Here is a 17476-nt window from a genome sequence, read left to right as displayed (position 1 = left end):
ACGACGGTTTTTAGATAATTTTCTATCTTTTTGATTTCTTCATAAATATTTATGATATTTTTGAATTTTTTCTTTCCGGAAAGTTGAAAATCTTGTAAGGAACTCCATTTTTCAACCAACTATGACATTCTTTCGATTTTTTACTCTCGTTAGTTTTTGGTGTTTCTGTCGATTAAAATGAATAGAAAAATTTAAAAAAATGATATGTATAGATAACACAATTATTTATTTACGTCAATAATATTCGTAACATGTTTATTAATTGCTAACACCAACGGTTGAGTGCCTATCTAATAGCAAAGGGCACGATTTTACAAACGAGTTGAGATAGTATTAATTATACGTGTTTTGGCGCCGTGTAATAAATAATTAGATTAGAGCTACATATTACAGTCTTCCTATCGTTGTTCAATAGTTTGCGTGACATTTTTGGTGGCATTCCAATGAATTTGGTAAAAAAAAAAAGAAAGACGATTAGTGAAATTACATGTAGGTAGGCCTAGTTCTGTGTATATATAGGCACTCGTAGAATACTCTTGGTACGTATTTTTTTATTTTAGACTAATAAAATATTGATTTATACCTAATTAATTCAACAAAGAATAAATATTCATAGGTATTTCAACGTACCATAACTACTTAACTAGGTTCATATTTAATTTCTAATTTAGAAACATTCTTATTAAACTTTGCATATCTTATCTCAATTGCATCATTACATCGTATCGTGCTGATGGTTTTATGCACAATGATCCGTTTCTAAATATTCCTAAGACACATTCATAGGGGCCTGCAGACGTTTCCGAGTTTGCTCTTTGGCATATCGTTACGCACAAAAGTTACAATTTCCATACGTTTTGCGCATAAAAATCACGTCAGTTTAGTTGGGCAAAATGCGACCATCCGGAGAGATATTTTTATACACGCTTCTTCAGTTCTTGATTATTTTCAACGGCGATCGTTTATCAGACGGGGCAAAAATATTGGTACATTTGCCCACGAAAGGTCGCAGCCATTTTAAGCCTTTCGAGCCTTTGTTTGTCGCGCTGGCCCGTCGAGGACACAATGTCACCGTGGTTAGCTATTTTCCTCCAGATCATCTCGTTGCCAATTATCATCACTTACAAGTCGGGCCGGATTTTGAAATGAAGAGTAAGTTTCAATTTATACCACCTAACATATATCTTAATGCCTGCCTTCATCGTATTTACGAATTATTATACTCGTATCATTACAACTCAGCTATAAGAAAAATGTAAATTCATATTGTGGAAAAATGCAGCTCATTGTGTTTCTATATTATATTTTGTAGATATGCCCGCGGATACCCTCAAAAAACAAACTCGCCTCGAGAATTACGTTTACTTGCACTCGATCGTGCAAAATTTCAGCATAGATATGGCCAACGAACCGCATACGCGCAATTTACTACGAGAAAATAACGGCGAAAAATTCGATTTGATCATGGCCGAGGTTTATCATTTCGATACATTTTTCGCCCTCGGTGCTCGATTCAATGCTCCCATCATCGGTATAAGCTTTCAACCGCTGCAACCTGTTTATAATTGGATCTTGAAGAATCCTTGGAGCTTTTCGCACGTTCCTCATTTATATTTACCGTACTCCGATCGTATGAATTTTATGCAACGTTTCATCAACACCGTATTCGGATGCTTTACCATTTTATATTACAATATTGTCTCATTGTCGATGTACCAGAATCAAATTGAATTGCTGATGAAGTCGGCTACAAGCGACGATGAACGCATTGGAATATTACCTATGCCCAATATTGAGCAAGTTACCAAAAACTTGTCGCTGATATTGGTCGAATCTCATTTTTCTGCTGGCTACGTTCGGCCGTATTTACCAAACGTGGTTGAGGTTGCTGGGATTCATATTCCTTCGGAGAAAAATTTACCCAAGGTAAATTATTGTTTCATTTAGGTACATATTTAGCATTCGTTTTTTTGTGAATTTCCACGTCAATTTTTTGATTCATTTTTTGTTTGTTTCGTCATAAGGACATTGAAGATTTCATCGTTGAGGCAGATGGATTCGTGTTCATTAGTTTAGGTACATTGATAGATCCGAAATCAATAAGCCATCTCAGTGCTAAATTTATTCAGATTTTGGAAAAACTACCATACCGAATACTATGGAAGTGGGATCCTACACTATTATCCAAGACGCCGGACAATTTTCTGGTCAAACAATGGCTACCTCAAGCTGACTTATTGAGTGAGTTCGAGACAGCTACAACTTGATTAAAAGACCACCAAACAGGATAAAATCGAAAAAAATTAATGTGATGTTGATTTTTTCCCCCAGGACATCCGAAATGTAAACTTTTCATCAGTCATGGAGGCTACCACAGCATAGTGGAGACTATAAACGGAGGTGTTCCTATTTTATGCTTACCATTTTTCACAGATCAGTATCATAATGCTAAAATAATCGAAGAGCTAGGAATAGGCATACAATCAAATGCGGAATCCAGTTTGGAAGATCTCATCGCCAATATCAATCAGTTATTGACGGAGCCAAAGTACATATCTACACTTACCTATAAGTATAGGCGCTTATTTACAATTTTTCGAACTAAGTGTCTTAAAATATTCGGATCTATGTTCAGAACTGAATACGTTTTCATCAACATTTTCATAAGTCAAGAATTCAAGTTGAAAATTATTTAGAAATTTTCAAAAAAAGATTTCATAGACTTCAATTTATTCTATTATTCTTGGTATGTTCCACCATTGTGGAGCTCCATCCCAAGGGGACAAAAATTACTTAGTTGACCGATGGAGGGGGGAAGGAGACTTCTTAAAAATGAATTACACTAAGAAAAATTCTAACGCAGAAAAAACAATTTTTTTCATTTTTTCCAGATGGGGTTGCTTCTTCTGGCACAATTTCGTTTAAAACTCGAGGGATAGTAAAATGAATGTAAATTTTGCTCATAAAATCCGATATCCAGGGTGATTTAACAGCAGTTACCAGAATTCACCAGAACGTTGAAAAATCATATTTCATACCCATGCTACTTTTTGGTTAAAGAAGTGGCCTTATTTTAGCGATTTTGAAAACCTGGTGACTTCTGGTGAATCTTGGTGACGTGATTCACCAAGAGTCACCAGAATTCACCAGAATGTTGAAAAGTCATATTCCATACCCTGGTGACTTTTTGGTGACAGATCCACCAAGAAGTGGCCTTATTTGAGAAATTTTGAAAACCTGGTGACTTCTGGCGAATCTTGGTGACTGATTCACCAGAAGTCACCAGAATGTTGAAAAGTCATATTCCATACTCTTGTGACTTTTTGGTGATAGCTCCACCAAGAAGTGGCTCTATTTTAGCGATTTTGATAACCTGGTGACTTTGGGTGAATCTTGGTGACTGATTCACCAGAAGTCACCAGAATTCACCAGAACGTTGAAATAGAGCCACTTCTTGGTGGAGCTATCACCAAAAAGTTACCAGAGTATGGATGGAATATGACTTTTCAACATTCTGGTGAATTCTGGTGACTTCTGGTGAATCAGTCACCAAGATTCACCAGAAGTCACCAGGTTTAGAAAATCGCTCAAGTGAGGCCACATCTTTCACCAAAAAGTCACCAGGGTATGAAATATGACTTTTCAACATTCTGGTGAATTCCAGTGAATTCTGGTGACTTCTGATGAATCAGTCACCAAGATTCACCAGAAGTAACCAGGATTTCAAAATGGGTAAAATACGGCCACTTCTTGGTGGATCTTTCACCAAAAAATCTCCCGGATATGAAATATGACTTTTCAACGTTCTGGTGAATTCTGGTGAATCTTGGTGACTGATTCACCAGGAGCCACCAGGTTTACAAGATCGCCCACATAAGGCTACTCCTTTTACCAAAAAGTCACCAGGGTATGAAATATGACTTTTCAACGTTCTGGTGAATTATGGTGACATCTAGTGAATCTTGGTGACTGATTCATCAGAAGTCACCACGTTTACAAAATCGCTTAAATAATGCCACTCCTTTCATCAAAAAGTCACCAGGGTATGAGATATGACTTTTCAACGTTCTGGTGAATTCAGGTGACTCCTGGTGAATCAGTCACCATGATTCACCAGAAGTCACCAGGTTTACAGAATCTCTCAAATAAGGCCACTTCTTGGAGGGGGGGGGGGGTCGAAATTTCAAAGTATGAGCTATCCTGCACTAATTTATTAATTTTTCTAACTCGCAGGTATCGTGAAAAAGCCAAAGAGCAATCAATAATATTCAAAGATCGTCCCATCCAGCCTTTAGATTTAGCTGTTTATTGGACTGAGTACGTAATTCGACACAGAGGAGCTCCTCACTTAAAATCTGCAGCAAAGGAGCTTCACTGGTATCAGTATTTATTACTTGACGTGATCCTATCCGTATTAATTTCTATTGTTTTAGTGTACTATTTTCTGAAAAAAATTATAAGATTTTCTTGTAAATTAATCTTCTCGTTATTCGAGACCAAAAAAATAAAAGAGCATTGATAAAACCAGTTCATTGAATGCTTGATGCTTATAATGTTGTACAATTAGTATAGGAACTAGCAGACCTAGGTATGCATTAATTATAATTAATTATCCAGCGATATGAATGAAAAGCGTGCCACAACGTTTTACAACGCTAGGTAGTCCAATAATGGAACCTCGCACGAATGTGCAAAAACAGATTTGACCCAATTTTTTTTTAGTAAGAAAGCTCCTTTTTTTTTGTAGTGGCCCAATCTCAAAATTACGGGACTCGCAGGGTTCAGAAGTGTTTTAAAAGTTTATTGATGTTTGGCCAATTTCACCCCTAAAAAATGTGTTTATAAATCAAGCGTCAAACATTAAAGGGTCCCTGGGGTAATTTTTGGCCCATAATATTAGCAAAATTGTCCGAAAATAGTCAAGAAATGTGATAGGGGCTGATATTATAAAATTTTAATCTTCTTTTCGACACGATTTCGAAGTCTGTGCATCCGAAAAAATATTTTTTGGGCCCAAAACTTTCAAAAAATTGCACGAAAATATCCTTTTGAAAATTTTTGATTTCTTTTCTCGTTACAAATTCAAAAAAAAAAACTGAAAATTGTTCTGTAATGTTGAGAACCTATTCGAAAAAAATTTTGAATTTTTTTCACTTCCAAATCATGTACTTACAAGAATGTGAAAAAATAATAAATTGAATTTAGTCAAGAATATACCAGCAGGTCAAATTTCAAATGCAGAACCCCATTTTCTGATTTTTGGTGGATTTTGGCCAAATCGAATTTGGCCCATTTTCCCAACAATTTTTTTTTTACGTAATATTCTAACTCCAGCAACTGAACACTTGTGACCTCTGTTACTGGACAACATGCTATGTTGGTGGCTTCTTCACTCTCGAGCGTAACCGCTTTGATAATAAACCACTCCGCAATCAGCTCTGGTCATAACAAAGATGAGTCAAGTACCTGTAACAAAAAAATCTATTCATTTTGTAGCCAAAATGTTTTTTTTTTCGCTTTTATTTGTTTTTTTTCTTTTATTTCTGTCCACTAAAAGATACTGGTCGGTAATTCTTTTCAATTTTTCACGCTGTTTTGGTTCTTTTATGCTCGAGTTTAGAATTCGATGCCTATTTTTACCTGAAGAAGAGGTGTAAAGGAAATGTACATAGATAAGACGAAGAAGCAGGTAAAACTCAGGCTGATGAGATTTACTTTTTAGATACGCATTACAATGAAATTCGTCTGTAAAAGTAAAAATTGTTAACAAATGTTTTCTGACATTGCATAACAACAAGTACGAGTACCTACGAATTGTCAAGATGTACACCGGTAAATGTCTTCGTCTGCCCACTCATCCGAGTGCCGAGTCAATGACGTCTTCGATCATACAGCTTGCCTCGTGCTTGTATTTATTTGGAACCGGTTACAACGGAACCAGATGACGAATGGCGGGGTACCAGGTACCATACTATATTTTCAAGGTACTCGTACCCATACTAACCATTATCAGCAGATATGCTGTCTGCCTCGCCAAGCTTCTTTCGAGTAAAACAGTGCATCTTGGTCTATGGTGCAGGTTGGAGGAAATTTTACTCATAAGTCGATCGAGTTTTTGAAATTTTTCGTTTAAATACATAATGTCCAAATATATAAGTTATCTACGTCGACCAGTGTTACTGTTTCGTCATGGTTTGTGAAAAAAGTTTGTGCTCGTGAACACAAGGTCGATTTGTGATAAAGAAATCTCAGTTGTGAACAAAGATGCGGAATTATCGATATTAAGTAATGCAGCAATGGAGTGGATTATCCACGTATAGTTTTCATTTTCATTTTCAGTGAGTAGATTTTCCTAGTACATACAAACAATAATCTTATTATTTTAGTCTCGTTAATGATGAAGCTATTTTCCTGAAAAAAGTGGTTCGTCATGAATCTACGAGTAGAGAGAGACACTCAAAATAAATTTCTTCTAAATTGCAAAAAATTATCCCGAATTTGGTAAAGCCAGATTAAATAGGTAGGTATACCTACCTATTTAATTTTTAAGTATTTGAATGTCTGACATAATAGTGTACTTGGTAGAATTCATCTCAGTTTTTGTCAAATTGTTGAAAGTTGGACAGCAATATCTTCAAAGTTTTCAAAAAGCCAAGTTTCAAGAATTCATTGCAAATTTTTCACAGGCCATAAAATTCGAATAAAATTTTCAAATAATCGAAAAATCAACGTCGATAACTGAAAACTTGGTTCTGAATTCAGTGGGTCAGTTTCAGCCGAGTTGGAGTGGACAAGTTTCTAGATAAAAAGAATTCCTTTGTACTTTTGAAGCGATGATGAGGCTAACATTAGCGTAATTGTTATAGAAATTTTGGTATCTGCTTACTTATTGATTAATTCATGTTTTTTTTCAGATCATGTTTTCTATTGGCTGTGATGTAACATTTAGAAAAAACTCATATTTAAATTAGGAATGTGCTTAGTCTCATTGCACCGGAAATTCCGTCGGAAATTATGCATTTTATTGTCCCTGCTGCTTTTTGTATTTTCCTTTATAACGCTGGATACAATTTGGCAACATTTTCACGAAATACCAAATTCTAGGTAGAGTTGGAGTTTCACAAAACTGCAGATTGCAGCATCTTGTCAATTTTCATTTGAATTTTTTTTTCTATTCATTTGATTTTTACAGTCAATACAAAAATCATTTGCGAAACCAGCACTCCTCATTGAAGGATATTCACGTCATAGTAGGGCATTATTTAGGAGAAAATGACGGTGATGGGCTTCAGTCAACCAATCTAACAGATGGTAAAATAACTTTTTCTAATAAAATATCAACTACAGGCTCTACAAGCAATTTTCATAATTCGAATAATTTTGCATAGAATTTCTCAATACAAATAAGTTCGATCCTAAACCGAAAGAAGGCGAAAATGGGCGAGCTGTGATAATACCATCGTATTTATCCGCTCGAATGCGCCAACTTTTCCGCATTAATAGATTTAATCTGATGGCCAGCGATAGAATTCCGCTCAATAGATCACTTCCGGATGTTCGAAAGAAAAAGTGAGTTTAAAATTTTTCAACAGTTAATTTTCCAACCACAAAATTAATTTTATCTTTATGATTCAGTGAGCCATAGAGTGCTCTTAGTACCTACCATACCTATTCATCGTAGAATTTCTGTTGCTTCATCTCATCTATTTATTTTTTTGTTGCGGTTTTTCAGGTGCTTGAAAAACGTGTATGAAATAAAGCCAGATGAAACCGTTTCTGTAATAATTGTATTTTACAACGAGGCTTGGTCCACCTTACTAAGGACTGTTACCAGCGTGATAAATCGTTCGCCGAGGCATTTGTTGAAAGAAATCATCTTGGTAGACGATGCAAGTAACAGAGGTTAGATGTCAATGGGTCAATGGCCTGTTGTTTTATTAACAATTTTATTAAAAACATTATTCGATTGGTACTTGGCACCTATATCTACTCAAATTTAGGTTTTTGGCGAATTATTGAGAATTCAATGGGTTCCATTTTTATGTTTAGATTTTTTGAAACAACCTCTGGACGATTATGTTTCCAAACTCTCCACCGTCACCTATGTGATCCATTCCAATGAAAGAAAAGGTCTGATCCGTTCGAGATTGCTGGGAGCACGTCAAGCAAAAGGAAGTATTTTGGTGTTTTTGGATGCCCATTGCGAATGCACAGTTGGTAAGCGAAAGCTTTTCGATTAAAAGTGTGAAAAATTATTGGGTATAAAATTGTAAATTTGTTGTATATCTGAAATATAGGTTGGTTGGAAAGCTTAGTTCATCACGTTTCATCAAATAAAACAAGAGTCGCTTGTCCTGTCATCGACATAATAAGCGATGAGACATTCGCTTATATTAGAAGTTTTGAAAAACATTTGGGTGCATTTAACTGGGATCTTCATTTTCGTTGGTACGCTACAGATAGACACATGGATAATCCTGTGCAGCCGTTCAAGTAAGTAAAATAAAATTTTTTAATGAAAATCGGTTCTGGTTGATTCAAAAATTCATCCCTACTTTCGGATAAAATAGATGAAGAAAGTGGAAGGAAAATTTTTGTTCTGAGTAGTGTGACTTTATAAAAAAACACCCAAATAGATATTCACAATTCACAAAGATAAAATCCTAATGTAGGTAGTAATTTTTTTACAGAACTCCAGTAATGGCCGGTGGACTATTTGCTATTAATAAAGAATATTTTTTCGAAATAGGCGCTTACGACGACCAGATGGAGATCTGGGGCGGGGAAAATTTAGAATTATCTTTTCGGGTAGGTAAATGAAGGAGGGACACTAGTTCAGGTTACTTTATATTTCATCTATAATAAATACATTCAAATATGTTTATATAGCATACTTATTTGAGACTTTGTGAAGCTTACTACATAATTTAAAAATTTGTTTCAGATTTGGCAATGTGGAGGCAGTATTGATATTGTGCCATGTTCACATGTTGGTCACATTTTTCGAAAATCTTCTCCATACGTATTTCCAGGAGGTGTTTCAAAAGTTTTGTATTCAAATTTAATCCGAGTAGCACTCGTTTGGATGGATGACTGGGGCGAATTCTATTTGAAATTTCATCCTGGTAAATTATCAACATTTGTACCTATCCCTTTGAAAAATGTTCATGAAAATTTTAAAAACTAGCGAAGAAGGAATAATAGCCCAATTGTAAATTTTAAAAATTAAAAAAGCAAATGATTTTTCAAAAAAAAAGAAATTAAATTTTAAAAAAATACATTCTGATTATTTTTTGAAAGAAATTTTTCAAGATGATTGTTATCAGAAAATATCAAATTTTATATGTAAATCACAGCTTTCCAATCTTGATGGTGGACAAAAAAATTAATTGATTTAATTTTCTTCAACTTTAAATTGTCTCATAAGTTAAAAAATCAGCATGATTCATGTTATTGAAAGAGTATCTGCCCCTTAAATTTTCAAGGTAGGCAACTTATTTCATTAGTTTGCATTGAAATTGAGTTTTGACGATTTGTTTGTTTTTTTTTCTGGGAGGGGGGGGCTTCAAAAAATGGAACTTTATTTTCTTTATTTGAAAGTTCCAAACATTTTTTTAAGGGGCTGAGAGAGGTCTTTTCTTGAAAAAAAGATTGAGTAACTTATTTTAGAGCGATTCTGATCAGAAATCAAAACTTCTAAAAAAGTTTTTACGTAATACACACTCGTAATCTCATCATTACACCTCTGTCGCTAGATGCAAAATGTACGTCATTATGAGCGACCTAATGTCGGGTCAAACACGTACATAATGAGCGTATTATATCCCTAGTGTTATGTGGCAACGCCACGAAACTCGCCATTACGTACGTGTTACGTTTGGACATAATTTAACAAATTTAACCGGTGAAGTTTGGTCACTCATAGACGCACATTTTTTGCATCTAAACAACAGAAGTGTAAAATGGTGAGGTTACGAGTGTTTATTATGTAAAGCACCTTACATTACGCGATTAATAAAGTGTGTGATTATGAACTCGTGCAAAGTTACAGCGCTCGTCTTCGACTCGCGCAGTAACTTTGCACGAGTTCATAATCACCCACATTATTAATCTAGTAATGTAATGTACTATTACAACCTTCAATTTTTCATTTTTTTTCCCAAATGAGGGGAGAGAGGCGGTCAATCCTACATGAGCACTAACACCGTTTCGGCGATCGAAGGACGTTGTTTCTTGAAAAAGAGATTACGTACTTAGAAATGTGGAATTTTCAAAATTTTCAAAAGTCTTCGAAACAAGAAGAATTGAATGGAGAAACCATTCGATACCATCGTTATTTTTTCAAAAAATCTGAAATCAAGTCCAAGACCTCTCCATAAAGAATAATCTAGAAGAAAACCGGACGTTAAATTCGAATTCTACAACACAAAAGCAGAATTCAATTTTTATGTTATTTCAGTTCCAGCTCTCCCAGAAGTGGGGGCAATGCCACCACACAAATTTGAAAAAATCGTGTTAGGTGTCGATTTATACGTTTTTTGAGGCGTAGAATTCAAATTTCAAGTTAGTTTCACTCCTAGATTATTTTTTGGAGAACTAGAGATCGTGCTCCATTTCAAAATTTAAAAAAAAATTATGATGATGTCAAAATATGGGTCCTTTGAGTCGTTAAAATTCAAATTTAACGTTCATTTGGCTCCTTGGTTGAATTTTTGGAAGAATGAAAGGGATTCTAATCCGAAATTCAACATTTAAAAAAAAATGATGACAGCATAGATATGCCAGATTATAGGTATAGAATTTTATGTTGACTCTATTCGTAGCAATTTTTTCAAAACTGGAAAACACAAAAATCCACTGGAGACTTCAAAATGATTTTGAAGGTTTATATTTCAGCCGAATACCGCAATTTAATGAAATTTTGAATTTTCCATGGAAATAGACAAAATCTGAATGTTTAATTTGTATTTTCTGAGTTGAAAATTTTCAACCTTTCAGTATTTAATTATTTCTTCATTTTTTTTGTCTTATTTGGAGACTCCATACAATTACATATGTTGAAATTCGTTTGGATTGGGAGAGGTTTCTGATACAGGAATATATTTTTAGATAGGTGCCTACTTTAGTTTGATTTTAAATTTAAAATTAAATTTTTTTTCATGTTAGCACAACTCATTTTGAAGCGGTAGGGCTAAAATTTTCAAAAAACATTCTCCATACAAACCAACGGGGGTGGGGGGGTGGGGGTAGAGAAGCGAACGAAAAATATTTTACATACGTAAATAGAAGCCACTCTAATTTAGAGGTATTTACTAAAATGCATTTTTAATATTTGCAGAGACAAAATTGATAAAAAATGAGCTAGATGTTCGAGAGAGAAAAGAACTCAGAAGAAAAATGCAATGCAACAATTTTGAATGGTATTTGGAAAATGTGTGGAATCAACGTTTCATGCCCATGAAAAATAGAATATTTGGAAAGGTAAATTTCTAAACAGGTATCTATTATTAGGAAAATAAATTATTCCAAACTTTGTATTGGTCGAATAGTATAGTAATCAAATTAATAAATGAATGACTGAATGTACATAATTTCATACCAGATTCGTCATTCTGTGTCTGGTTTATGTTTGGAAAAACCAACTGGCAAAAGCTTTCATAATCAACCTACAGGAGTGGCCTCAGTTAGCGAATGTTCGTCAAATCTGGATCTCTTTCAAATGTTTGTTTTGGCTCGTTACGAGTCGCAAAATAATTCAGTCAGTATTGCTACCGATGAATCTGTTTGTTTGGACGTTGTAAGAGAGGCAAATGCTGATAAGCTAAAAGTATTTTTCTCCGCTTGTACCAATTCGAATAAACAAAAATGGATTTATAATGTTGACGTAAGTGTAACATGAAGTTTTTAATTAAGTATCACATAAGTGGATCTCTATAGGTGTACGAGTATCAATCAGTAAATAAAGATGTACTGTTACTGTACCTAGTATGTATGTTGAGAATGAAGATGAAAGTTTATTTCAATGACATAATCTTCAACTTGATTGGCTAGTGGTGGCTCGCATCACCAACTAATAATGTTGATGACGATGAAAATTCATCCTCATTAAGGTTATGTTGATGTAGGCTCATCTTTGGAATTCCCTATAAATTATTCATCTCATTTTTTTTCTTTTTTCCAGGAACTCTTCATCAAACACCAATCTACAAATCTATGCGTTGAAGTTGCTCCAAACGAACGTTATTTAATTTTAAGTAACTGTACAAGAAACGTAAACCAAAAATGGAACTTGCAATTAATACCTTGGAAATAAAATATAAACTCGTTTTGCTCGTCTACTTATCTGTAACACTCCTAAACCTATGTTGTGGTATATGCAACGATGAGCGAAGCGACGTGATGGTAAAAATAAATGACAAAATCGATACGTTACTGTGATTAATTAGGTATTGACGCAGCATCGCGATTAAAAAGTGCAAGGAGATATTTCTTTTAATTTTTCTCTCTTTATTTTGATCGTTTCATCATTATCTATAAGTACTTTTCCTCCCACAAAATCTTACTTCATCGTTGAAAGTAAAAAAGTACGAATTGTCTCATCCTGAGATATATATTCATATCATCACCAATATCTTTTTTAATATACTTAGATGAAAAAAATTTTAAAATTAAAAAAAAATACTGATTGAAAAAAATTAATTGTTGCCACCCGGCAAAACCGAGTGAAAATTTTCTTAAATGGTATCGAAGGAATTTCAAGATCTTTCTCATTATTTCCACAAGTTTTTATTTTGCAGTAGGTGAAAAAAAAGTAAAGTAAAAAGTAGGTAAATCATCTCGATCACGATGCACAAACGCGTACGCAGCAGTATCTAAACCTATCGCATGGTACGTGTTGTGCGCAACCAGATCGTAATAAAAATATGCATATAAGTAAGTATGTGCTGTACCATTCACCTTGTACATTTACCTACACATCCGTGAGTTGATAGTCGCAGCTGGCAATTCGATCGTATTGTGTTAAGAATGCCTGCAGATAAATAGGCTAAATTAGATTAATCTACTAGAAACTAACAGAAAGAGAGCAATACTATGGAAACATTGCCTGCTTACCTACAAGTACTTGATGAATAATTCCACATTTCTACGCAATAGGTACTCAAAATTACTCGACAGACAAGCTGAAAAATTTTAATTTCGAAGGTAAGCTACCTTCCAATAGTAGTCAATTTTTTCGAAATTGTTCCTTTTTTGAAAAAAAAAATATTGATCAAATCTTGGGAGACTATGCTCTACAAAACTGATGGGTTGCATATCAACTGAATCTCAAGGCAAAATTGCATTTTTTTTTGGAGTTTGAAAAGACTGATGTTATGAAATTTGAATCAATTATTTCGAACACATTTTGTATACGAAAAATTTTTACAGCAGGCACAGAAAACTTGAGAAAGCATCCAAAAATACAATTCCAACCCTCATCTCAATACCAAAAATTTACATTTAGATTTTTTGGAAATTTTTAAAAACTCAAATTTCCCCCACGAAAAAGTAAAAATTTGATTATGGAGGTTGCTAGAAGGTTGAAGAATAATTTACGCTCAACTCTCAACCTCTAAAGTCTATTGGTATTGACTTCGAGTAATTTTTGAGTCTTCGGTGGATTTTTGAATTTCCCAAATTTCGCAAAATTGCCATAAGAAAAGTCAAAGTGAAATTCACTACATATAATTTGGTACCTATACATATACATCATGAAATGATCTTGGAACAAAACTAACGTGAAATTTGAATTCTATGACCCAAAAGACTTATGCATCGACAACAATCACTTTTTTTTCTAGAAAATTTATGAAATTTAGATGACAGTGTCACCGCTGTTGACGGAGCAGGCACTAGAATGACATCGAAGGTGAATTTTGCGTAAAAATGTAGCCAGAAACCCCCTCCATTTACCCTGAAAACGATTGCATTTTTCTTCTTTAATTTTTTTTATCGGTGAATTTGAAGTTTATTTCATTCCTTTTTCGAGACGATCCATGTGAGGAGAGAGGGGAAGGTTTCATTTTGGATTTGAGCCTTTAAATATAAATTTTATGGCCAGTTTGCTCTTAGATTTCCTTGTGGAAAGGGAAAGAAGGGTTGTCTGTTTTTTGCTTCATTTTCATAAAACATCAAAAAAGTGATGATAAACTTAGGATCTATAGGTAGAGGTAGTTAAAAATTAGTTTTGCTGGCCAAAATTAATTATGTGGGGCATTTTTTTGTATTTTTTTGCTGATTTTGTTCCAATAAAAAATTTTTCTGTTCCTAAAGCTAGGTACTCTTGATCTTTTCCAACTTGAAGAGTTTTATACTCGAGACCAATATTGTATGGAGGCTAATGGAATCTTTTTTTTGACGAGGTTCTGGTTATTGACATCGATAAGTTTTTTGTGGGAAGGGGGGCTGGCCTCCAAAATTTTCAAGATTTTTTCCGATACTGGTAACTTACACGAGAACTGAGGTTGGAGAATCCTATTAGTCCACAATCAATCCTTGGTAAACACTTTGCTGATATTGAGAACCAAAATGTGGCATGTAACATAGTTGATAAGGCGAGGGATCAGTTGATCACTGACGGTGAACTGGGCCATCCCTACTCTCTGATATTTTCACATCATGTATACCAACCCACAATGCAGTACCTTGTACTAAGATGAGGGATAAAAGAAAGATTTTACCGCCCAGTTGGGACAGCCACTATGGGTTGTCTACTGCCATACAGCGATTACTAGAGCTCGGATTTTTATGCGCTTACGAAATCATTTTATGCGCATAAAATATGCATTTATTTTGATCAAATTATGACAAAATATGTCCTTATTCATCAAAATATGCACTTTTATGCAACATCAATATGGGTATCTAACTATAGAAAGGATTTTTCATTTCAAATGTGAAGAGAAGGCTAGAAAATTAAGAAATTCAAAAAAAAGGAGTTTAAAGTCTTCAATTTGACTTTGAATAATCAATTTTAGGTTAACTGTAAATCGATTAAAAAAAGGTTTTTTTCAATTTTTTTCCCACTTTTTCAATTTTTAATGAAAAATACTACCAATTTTTTGTCCAAAATTTCCAAAATATAACTGAAAAATGGAAAAAATGGCCAAAATATGACGAATATGCGCTTAAAATGTCTGAAATATGCATTTATATGCATTTATACCCAAATTATGCAAAATATGGGCTAACAAGTTGGGCTCATTTTACTCAGAATTGTATGATTCACATAAATCCATAGGATATGCGCGATCTTCTGCAAAGAATGAAAATATGACAAATCATAAAAATCCGAGCTCTAGCGATTACCTATAGTTGGGCCAAATAACCCCGGCTAGGGTGGAGAAAGTTCTCAAACAAGCTGACAAGGAACTAGAAAAGAAAATCCAACACTCCAACTGGGGAAAGATAGAGACCAAATCAAATGGGATCTTCACCCTGGAGGAATTGGAGGATGATCTGTTTAGACAATACTCACAGTTTTCCCTGGCCCATAGGTCTTTTGACGTATTGCCCGTTGCATATCGGGTTGCCTGAACTTTATCGGTTTGGTGGGCATTCTTATCAGTGAGTATCAAAATTTCATATTTTGAGCAATTTTCACAAGGTGTTTTTGAAATTTATAGCTTTTATTTAGTTTTTCCTTCAGTTTTAAACACTGTTAAATCCTGTGATGAAGAAGATCCGCTCTTTGTCGAGGTTCAAAGACGTTTTGTCAACTTCTTTAAAACTAGACGAAGAGAGGATCTTTTTCCATTACAGGGTTTAACAGCGTTTAAATTTGAAGAAAAAACTAAATAAAAGCTATAAATTTCAAAAACACCTTGTAAAAATTGCTCAAAATATGAAATTTTGATACTCACTGATGAGAATGCCCACCAAACTGATAAAGTTCAGGCAAACCGATATGCAACCCTCAATACATCAAAAGCCTTATTGTGTCAGCCGAGACTTCAGGATGTACAAGGGCATTACACTCCTGTTCAAACAAGCCTTTGGCAACCAGGACACTCTGAGGTCAAGGGGTGCTAAGGTTGGTGAAGTATTTGAGCTCAAAAAAGGTGGAAATTACATCCTTTATGCCATCACCAAAGAATAGTACAATGATAAGCCGTCAATCAAGGATTTTGTAACAATGATGAAAGCACTTGCTGCCAAATGCGACCAACTCAAGATCAAAAAGATAGCAGTACCAAGACTAGGGTGTGGTCTGGATAAACTGGAGTGGCCAACAGTGAGACAATCCATCATCGAATGCTTCAGGGACTACCCAGTTACTGTCAGAGTATGCATCCCAGAAGGAGTAATAGCTTCAATCCTGATCTATCAACCAAAAACATCGACCAGTAGGAGCCCTGTAAATAACTCATTAAAATGCAATACCTCAAGCTATAAAATAACGATAGTTAAGATTTTTCAAAACCTATGTATGCCCTAAATATATTCTTCTCAAAACCATAAGCTTAAATTAATTTAGTGTGGGTTTCTTTCCTGTATTATAATTTCTTTTTTGTATTATAATGCTATACATACTTGCAAAGTAGACCAAGTTAACTAATCATACCTATTTTCCTAAATTTTTCAGCCTATAATAATTAGTCATATCTAGTATTGTACTCTTCAAGTCCAATGTGAGAGGCTGGTGTGAAGCCCTTAGCAAATGCATCGGCCTCCTCGCATATATGTCCCTCTATATCCAAAACTCGTGTACTGCAAAGGGGAGACCGACGCTTGTTGCCCCCCCCCAGGTACCAAATTCTCCTCCCTAAAATCCTTTTTCCCGAGACGGGTTGGGGGACTCACTCTACCTGATGGGCATGTGTGAATAACAAAGCCTGGTAGGGTGATTGGGTCGTGGTGGACAACCCATCTTTCCCCCCTCCCCCTCCCCCGCATCATAGATCTAGGATTAGGGATAAATTAAGATAATACATTTTGTTTAGATTTAGTCATAGATTTAAGATGTAAATAAATGTGTTTATTTGAAAAAACCCCTGGCACATTGTGTGTCGGGGAACCAAAAAAAAATTTCTTTTAGTATTTTAATAATTTTTGAAAAATTACTTACTGCTGGTTTCCGGTGAATTGACTGACAATTTTTGGTAAATAATTTGGTAATTTCTGGCAAATTACATAGGTGCTGATAATTTGATGATTTCTAAAAGTTGACTTTAAAATGTTCCTTACGATGTCCTCTTTAAGAGAACAGTTACTTCAGAGGATCGACGAGTGTGGTCAGAGGGAGGGAGGGAGGGAGGGAGGGAGGGGGGTGGTCATTATTATATTATTTTGTGCATTGTGATCGATTTTTCAGCTCGGAATTTGCCAACGAAACGGATTCCCTTTGATATCCCTTTCTAGTGAAAAGTTGCGAGAATTGCGTACAACTTTTGGGTCAGATTGCCCATCGGAACTGGTACATACGCAGGTTCCTATT

The 17476-nt window shown here is 34.8% G+C and overlaps 2 protein-coding genes across 6 annotated transcripts; both read left to right on the top strand.

Annotated features, from left to right (window-relative positions):
• The first annotated feature begins 356 nt into the window (after positions 1 to 356).
• Positions 357 to 4527, top strand: LOC135843234 (UDP-glycosyltransferase UGT4-like). 2 transcript variants are annotated; one of them, XM_065361051.1, is made up of 6 exons: positions 357 to 539; positions 787 to 1152; positions 1313 to 1926; positions 2025 to 2241; positions 2332 to 2548; positions 4234 to 4527. In XM_065361051.1, exons 2-6 carry the CDS (start codon positions 894 to 896, stop codon positions 4517 to 4519), a joined length of 1593 nt encoding a protein of 530 aa, XP_065217123.1. In that variant the 5' UTR covers positions 357 to 539; positions 787 to 893; the 3' UTR covers positions 4520 to 4527. The 2 variants fall into 2 exon arrangements, with proteins under 2 accessions (XP_065217123.1, XP_065217122.1); XM_065361050.1 differs by having other exon boundaries at positions 357 to 1152.
• Positions 4528 to 4581: 54 nt separating this feature from the next.
• LOC135843230 (polypeptide N-acetylgalactosaminyltransferase 3-like) lies at positions 4582 to 12326 on the top strand. 4 transcript variants are annotated; one of them, XM_065361041.1, is made up of 14 exons: positions 4582 to 5689; positions 5799 to 5984; positions 6080 to 6338; positions 6915 to 7104; positions 7193 to 7311; positions 7389 to 7569; positions 7733 to 7902; positions 8050 to 8217; positions 8298 to 8493; positions 8691 to 8808; positions 8945 to 9125; positions 11339 to 11481; positions 11603 to 11884; positions 12182 to 12326. In XM_065361041.1, the coding sequence occupies exons 4-14, from the start codon at positions 6974 to 6976 to the stop codon at positions 12311 to 12313; spliced, it is 1821 nt and encodes a 606-aa protein (XP_065217113.1). In that variant the 5' UTR covers positions 4582 to 5689; positions 5799 to 5984; positions 6080 to 6338; positions 6915 to 6973; the 3' UTR covers positions 12314 to 12326. The 4 variants fall into 4 exon arrangements, with proteins under 4 accessions (XP_065217113.1, XP_065217112.1, XP_065217115.1 ...); XM_065361040.1 differs by having other exon boundaries at positions 4582 to 5984; XM_065361043.1 differs by lacking the exon at positions 6080 to 6338 and having other exon boundaries at positions 4582 to 5963.
• The last annotated feature ends 5150 nt before the right edge of the window (positions 12327 to 17476 follow it).

Source organism: Planococcus citri, chromosome 4, assembly GCF_950023065.1.
Source record: "Planococcus citri chromosome 4, ihPlaCitr1.1, whole genome shotgun sequence".
NCBI classification, from domain to species: domain Eukaryota; kingdom Metazoa; phylum Arthropoda; class Insecta; order Hemiptera; family Pseudococcidae; genus Planococcus; species Planococcus citri.
The sequence above is the reverse complement of the archived record's forward strand: the minus strand, read 5'-3'. Positions and strand labels throughout refer to the sequence as shown.